Genomic DNA, 7,053 nt, shown 5'->3' with positions numbered 1-7,053 from the left:
TAGCTGCCTGCCCCCTGAATACACTGTGAAAAAGCCCGGTCGCAGGAGACAACCCAGGGTCCGTAATTCGTCAAACAAACACTAGGGGCACAGGCTGTGCACCAAAATATAACAAACCATCTTCCAAGCCAATCAGTGAAGACATCTTCCCAATCATGTGTTGTGAAATCGCCGCTGGAGCAAGATTGGCGTCGTGAAGCCTTCCGCACGCGCATTTCTGCTGAATAGGATGCCCGATGAGTCCCCAAAAAGCGTTGCTATATGGCCGCCGAGTGGAGGGACTTGCCTAAAAGGACTTTGATTATACTTACTAAACTACCACACAAACATATCCCAAACACCACAAATGGAATATTATTGCTCACGTCTACAAACTGAGGAGTGAGGACCCCGATTATCCTCAGACAAAAGCCCAAGATTCTAGCACAGAACACATGGATTAGCAGATAGTGACAATAGTAGTACAGAAGTTTACTTCTCAAAAGTATTTATTAAAAGGTACGATTCCAGATAATGCCAGGGTATGGAAATGACAGATGTTTACAGCTTAGGAGAGCGTCTCTTTGGCAGTGGAGCCAGGACATCAAGCACATCTAGACAGAGAGAAAGAAAAATGTCACATAACAGAAACTAATTATGCTGGGAGCCTGAACACCTCAGCTACCTGTTGTGTAACCATTTACCTGTATTCCTTGCAGGGAATAGTGGCCCATAAGAAACAGTGATATTGTCTTGGTCGTCTGCAGATCTGCGGCCTTTGTGCTGATGGACATGGTCACAGTTCTGGGAGGAAAAAAAGGGTTGCATGGGGGAGGGGGAATCTAATGAAACACTATAGACTTTTAATAATGAGGGACTGAGTAGTTGGGTCCAACACGGCACACATTTGTTGTTTGTCTAACATATGAACAAACTAGAGTGCCTGAGGTGGTACTACTCTCATTCACCATCATTCTGCACTGAAGTTCACGTCAGACTATTTCAAAGTCTAAAGATCTTCAGACTTAAGGAGACGGGGCGTTGAAGCTCACCGGGATGCAGCTGTGGCCTAGCTCCAGAAGGCAGAGGTGAAGGCTGCAGTGGAGGTACACCTGAGAGGGGGGCACACCGAAGGTGAACATCCTGAAGGAGAAACGGCTGCTTGTGGACACCCCATTTCTCAGCACCTTCACCGTGCCATCTTCCGGGTTGGGACACCTGCAAGAGGAGAGCATGAGGGATTATAAAAGATGGCTTGCAGAGACAGGAACATGAACAGTAAAACTCTGCCGTTTTAGGGCAGTGACAAAACATGTTAGTGGCAATTGTTATTTCATGTCAACAAACTGATTAGCGATGAGGTCCCAGTTGATGGAGGAGGTTGAGTCATTGATGGGTGTGGCCCAACAGAAGTCCAACACACTGGAGAACTGGCGGCCGTCCACTCCTTCCACGTCCACGGCTATGTAGATAGTCTCCTCAGGTTGCCCAGCCACATTGCCACTGAATTGCTGTGTGAAGTCTGCATCCTTATATGGAGTTATCTGAACTTGGTATGTCCCGTGTACTGCAGGCAGCTTCTGATGTGTAACACTGCAGGCATGTTAGGTGCATTAGAGAGCACTTTTTCACTAATATAAATATGGATTAAACAAACCTATACTTTTTTGCAATGCTTTACAGTTACTAAAAGAAAACTATGCATCCATTGGCTTTTAATGAAAATCTATTAGTCAACTTGTCAAAAGTTCTAATAAATTAAGCTTCATTTTGGAACATTTAGCTCTATAAATGACAGTGGACTCATTCATAAACTGTTATGTGGCAAATCACCTTTTTAAGACATGGATAGCCACATCCATGGAAGCATTTTGTTTTATAGGATATTCACAGACAAAATGCAGACTCAGTTGTCTCTGTCTGCTAATAATATGACCTTCTGCAGAGTCAGATGTCCCCTGAATAGAATTCTTGTAGATGAAGTGGGTTTTATTGGCCTGGAAAAGAAATTCATAATCAGCATAACCGGAACAGGGATACTTTTTGGGGTTACTGTTCTGTCACTGTTGCTTTTACTTTAGACACAGCAAAGGACATCACTCCACATCTATGAGAAAAGGTTCACTAACATTAAGGCATGTTTGTTTATTTAGCTAAATGACCCCTCCACGGTTCACATCACAAGAAAAATATGTGTGCATATCGGTTAGAAATCTATCCATCCCATTGAAGTGTGTGTGTGGTTGCCTTAGGGAAGAAAATGCCTACTTGCACTACTTTGATATATATATATATATTGTAAATATATATATATATATATATATATATATATATATATATATATATATATATAAGAAACTAATATATATACAGGCTTGTCCAAGAACATTTACATACAGTTTATATATGAAGAGCTCAATTGGCCATTAGGTCTCACACCCCTAACCTTAAGAACGCTTCTAACCGCTGAGTTGGAAGCCTGGGCTTTTAGCTCAGTGGTTCGAGTGTTCGACTCCCATGCCAGTGTGTTTTGACTTGGCAGGTTCGAGGCCTGTGAGCGCGGACCAACAGACCTCTTACATTAGAGGCACTATTTTTCTGACCACATGCTGTGCGCGCACCCAACCTAGGCTCTGTATGTTCACAAACATTGAAGGGCTCTATGTACATCTGCCAATCTATTTACTAAAGGTTTTAGAGGTTTTGGTAGATGTAGAGGTTGATCAAACTGTTTTTGCTCCTCACCCTTAGAACAGTTCCGCATTTCTGGTGGTCATTGTTGAAATGGAACTTCACCTGTCCATCTAGGACTGTGCCTGTGCAGCCCGGATCGTTGAGGTGTAGAACTTGAGCAGGAAAGCCAGCCTCAAAAAGGAGGCAGCGGGACAGTGAAATCCAGCAGGAGCTATTGTGGCATGTGGCAACTAATCCTGAGAGAGGGACAGATGTTGTACATGTATTGGATCATGCTAACATCCATAAAACTAATCAGCACAGATCTGACTAGGGCTTACCAAATGACTCTGGGATAGGTTGGTGATGGCTCTTCTTGCACAAGCAGCCATTGATTCCATATATTTTCCCACATACCTCATCTTCTGTGCAGTGGATTTTATCACAAGGGTTAGTCGAGACTACACAGAGATAGGAGGGAGAGTGTGAATGAGCAAGAGACGGTACAAAACATTCATGTCACTGTAAACATTGTACGTGCCTCACTTCATGAGTAGACTACATTGTCAGAGGGATTTTCCAGAGTTTCTTGATAATCTCAGAGAACACATGCATCATTATAAAACTTCACAGGATCAAACAGTGGCAGGGGGTTACCCATTTTGGTTTGCACAGAAGATGTAGGGTGATGAGGGTGTGTGGATATGGTGTTCACACCTACAAAATAAAAAGGAAATATGCTCTCTTCAAAAGTACCAGTAAACCAGTTAGTGAACAAAAGATTGTGAGAACAAAAATGTTTGATGGTTTATAAATCAGCCAAGACACTGAAGATGACAAAAACCAGTTATCATAACTGCACAGTAAGCATAATTACAGCCATTGGGCAAACAGATAGAGTTTCTGGAAAAGCCTTACATATCCTCCTTGTAACTATCCCATCCTGTAGTTGGGGGTGGGTTCCATTCATCCACAGTCTGCCAGCGGTGCCGCATCCAGATGAATTTATGCACTCCTCGGGCATCCGTATAGTCTGTCCATGATACAGCAACCGGTACCAGCCGTCCCAGGAGACTCGACTGTCGCAATGATTGAGGTTGTCAGTGTAATTGGTAGCCCTCCAGGGTTCATCCAAGGTAGTATAATTGTGACAAGGGTCGAAAACAGACAAGACAGGCATCACTATTAAAATATAAGAGGATGTTAGATCAATAAATAGAGGACATTTTTATCAGCATAGCATAACATTATCAAAAATAAAACAGAAAATGAAACATTTAGAATTTTATTCTTGTTCTTCAGTGAAATAATCTGTTTTACTTTGTGAAGGAGTGACCATAATAGATTTGCACCACTGACTGAAATACAGTCAGGAAAGGTATGTAAACAGTCCTAAAGCTTTCATTGTGCCAACTTGCTTTAAAGGCCAACTCACCAAGACTAAGATAACCTACAATCAACAGCATGGCATCCACAGTCCTTCTGCTTCTTTGAGCTTCATGGGCAAAATCCCTACTCCTGACTGAATCCTGTCCCTAACAGTCTCTGTTTTGTAACAGAGTGTGAACATATAAAACCACTCTAATGACTAATCATGATCACCTGTGCTGCTCAACTGGAGTGCCATCAGCAATCTAATTGATGGCTGGCAGTAGGCTAACTAATGGCGGCCTAACATTGTTCGATTTTTCACAGTCGGCGATTACATTTCCAAAGTCGGACAGAAATCATGGGAGTTGTACTGGAATCCCGTCCCGTCAACTAGATCGTTAAGTGTGCCAATCTTAGCGGTTTTAAGTCAGTCGGAGTCAGTCTCTAACAACAAACAGGAAGAGGCAAAGTAAGCGACAGCTGTAGCCTATATGATTATTTATTATTCTTATAATTTTTGTAATTTCTTATACATATTTAGTCGGCTTTTCCACGTGACAGAACAACTCTATATCGGTTAGGGATGTCACGCATGAAACAATGCTGTAGAAACACGAAAATACGACTTTGAGTTTAGTCTAGGCCAGGGGTTCTCAAACTTTTGTGGGCCGGGGACCCCTCATGGAGTGGAAAATTCTCCAAGGACCCCTCATAATCGCAACACATAAAACTTAAGTTAATCATGAAGCTGTATAGCCTTTTTTTCTGTTAGATGCTTATGTTATATGTATTTTAAAAACATAGAGTGCTAATACCACAATAGTCATGTTAGCAAACTTTGACAGTATGTAGGATTTGTTTTAAAGGATTGTTGTTTCTTTGTCAAATGTAGGCCTGTTGTGTTGAACATATAGTGTTTGCTTCACATAACTTACATACAACATAATTAATAAAAAAAAGTGTTTTGACGTATTGATGTAACGTATCAGCAGATCAATTGGGCAAATGCTGATACTGTAGCATTTTTCGCTATAGAAGACAATTTCATATTTTGTAGCAAACTTTGTCTGGGACCCCCTAACAATGTGCTGCGGACCCACTTTGAGAATCAATGGTCTAGGCCATGGGTTCCCAAACTCCAACAATGTGGGCCTCCCCTCTGAAAACAGTGACACCTCCGCGCAGCTAGCTCGGCTGGCAGCTCTGTTGCTAAATTACGTTAAGAAGTTTGGCACAATACATTCTCACTCAGGATAGGGATCAATAATACTTTCCACTATCCCAAAGATTTAGTATATCTCTTCTATGATTTATTTCGATTTTATATTGTTGACAATTACATAATCATTGAAAAAAAAAACATAGATAGTTCTAACATGAAATAAACGTTTTTCCTTCTTTTTTGAATCAACCTTCCGCGCCTCCCCTCAAATAATTGGGCCCCCCTAGGGGAGGCGCGCCTCACAGTTTGGGAACCTCTAGGTCAGCGTTGGGTCTAGGCTATCATTTCAGTTTCTGTTTATCTATTGCACGATGGGTAATAATTTAAAGGAATCTAGTTGCAGTCTTGTAAATAGTGACCCTGCAAGATCCCTAGTTATTGCAAAATCATAGTCTGTGACTTACAACTCTACTACTTGTCTTTAGATGTGAGGGGGTCTGAGACTGTAGTCTTTCAAAAATCTTTTCCAAATCTTTCCAAAGTCTGTCAGTGTAAGGAGGGCTTAACTAAACTAAGGCTACATGTACGTTTCAGTTAAGCCCTCCCTAAGGTTGTATCAGCGATTTCAGGCCCAAAAAAGGCCCAAATATAAATGTTCACATTCATCTAATCTTTCCTAACGATCCGCTAGCTGTCTGCCCCATAAGCAGGCCGTCAAATAACCGTGTCTCTGTAGGCAGCCTAGGCTCTGAGATCTGTAGGCCTACACAAAAACAATTGCTACCAACAAGGGTTGGCAACCCACTCAAAGGCAAAATAAACTGTTTCAACCAATAACCGACGAGATGCGCGTTTAGGAGAGTTTTAATTGCACAGGAGGGAGGGGGAGGGAGTACCGAGCTAGCTCTCTGTTTTGTTTGAACATCAACAGAAGTGTATCCCCGCTATCGCTGATACAACCTTTAACGGCTCCTACACACAGCTGCGTGCGTTGCAGTGCTGGAGACGCATCCCATTCACTTTACATGGGCTCACGTCATCCGTTGCCAAACTGAATTGTGGGTCCGTTGCGTCGCGTTTCTCCCGTCGCTCACGTTGAGAAGTTCAGCTGTTGCTGCACTGACAGACGGCACCGGCCAATCAAGCCAATCGACAGATGGCACCAACCAATCAAATCACTGCTAGGTTGCCCTTGGTTGAGGTAATGTCCCAAAGATTTTGTTGCCGCTAGCCTCAGCGCAAAAAAAAAAAACTATGATTTACAGCGCTTCAACATGGATCAAGTCTGACCACGGCACGCATAAGAGCGGAAAAATTGCTCAGCGCAGTGGCAGGCCAGTTCTTGCGCGTGCAAGCCATTGACAATAATGGATTTAATAGCACAGCGCTACCGCTTGAGCAATCCCATTCCCATTCATATGTGAGCCCATGATCTTGCGCAATTTATCAGAAACACTTTGGGCCAATCCCGAAGTGAGCCCTGAGGATTAAGGACTAAAGACTCACAGACTTAATTGATCTCAGGTGCTAAGTGAGTGAGTGTGTGAGATCACATGGGCTCAGATAGGTACTGTATGAATGGGATTTGGACAGCACCAAAGTCTGTGAGTCTGTGGGTCCGGACTTTGGCACATTGTCAAATAGCTGCTGTGTCCTGCTGTGAAAACGTGTTTAAAAATTCACTGTGACAAAATGCCAGAAGACCCTCCCAATTTTTTTATATGATTTTAACAAGACTTTGATAATTCAAAAAAAGTCAGTTTGGACCTGATGCCTGTTGTCAGTTTTTTTGGAATATAGCTCTGAAGTTGGCCGAAGATATATCTGTGAAACTAATCATCTAAGAGAGACCACATTTTGTACAGTGT

At 42.5% G+C, this 7,053-nt stretch overlaps 1 protein-coding gene across 1 annotated transcript; it reads right to left on the bottom strand.

Annotated features, from left to right (window-relative positions):
- Positions 1–470: 470 nt before the first annotated feature.
- Positions 471–4,113, bottom strand: LOC125290318 (pancreatic secretory granule membrane major glycoprotein GP2-like). Its single transcript, XM_048237155.1, has 9 exons — positions 4,088–4,113; positions 3,310–3,369; positions 2,994–3,113; positions 2,725–2,909; positions 1,813–1,976; positions 1,327–1,572; positions 1,032–1,197; positions 684–783; positions 471–593 (listed from the first exon to the last, which is right to left on the bottom strand). The coding sequence occupies exons 2-9, from the start codon at positions 3,311–3,313 to the stop codon at positions 541–543; spliced, it is 1,038 nt and encodes a 345-aa protein (XP_048093112.1). The 5' UTR covers positions 3,314–3,369; positions 4,088–4,113; the 3' UTR covers positions 471–540.
- Between the last annotated feature and the right edge of the window lie 2,940 nt (positions 4,114–7,053).

This window comes from Alosa alosa, unplaced genomic scaffold (assembly GCF_017589495.1).
Source record: "Alosa alosa isolate M-15738 ecotype Scorff River unplaced genomic scaffold, AALO_Geno_1.1 AALO_1.0_unplaced_370, whole genome shotgun sequence".
Classification (NCBI taxonomy): Eukaryota; Metazoa; Chordata; class Actinopteri; order Clupeiformes; family Clupeidae; genus Alosa; species Alosa alosa.
Note: the sequence above shows the minus strand (reverse complement) of the source record. Positions and strands in the feature narration are given on the sequence as shown.

Excerpts from the sequence above, each read along its gene's own strand:
- LOC125290318 (XM_048237155.1), bottom strand. Across the intron at positions 1,977-2,724 it reads AATGCGGAACTGTTCTAAGG|GCCAATAAAACCCACTTCAT; the intron begins GTGAGGAGCAAA and ends TTTCTTTTCCAG. Across the intron at positions 1,573-1,812 it reads GCTATCCATGTCTTAAAAAG|TGTTACACATCAGAAGCTGC; the intron begins GTGATTTGCCAC and ends ACATGCCTGCAG.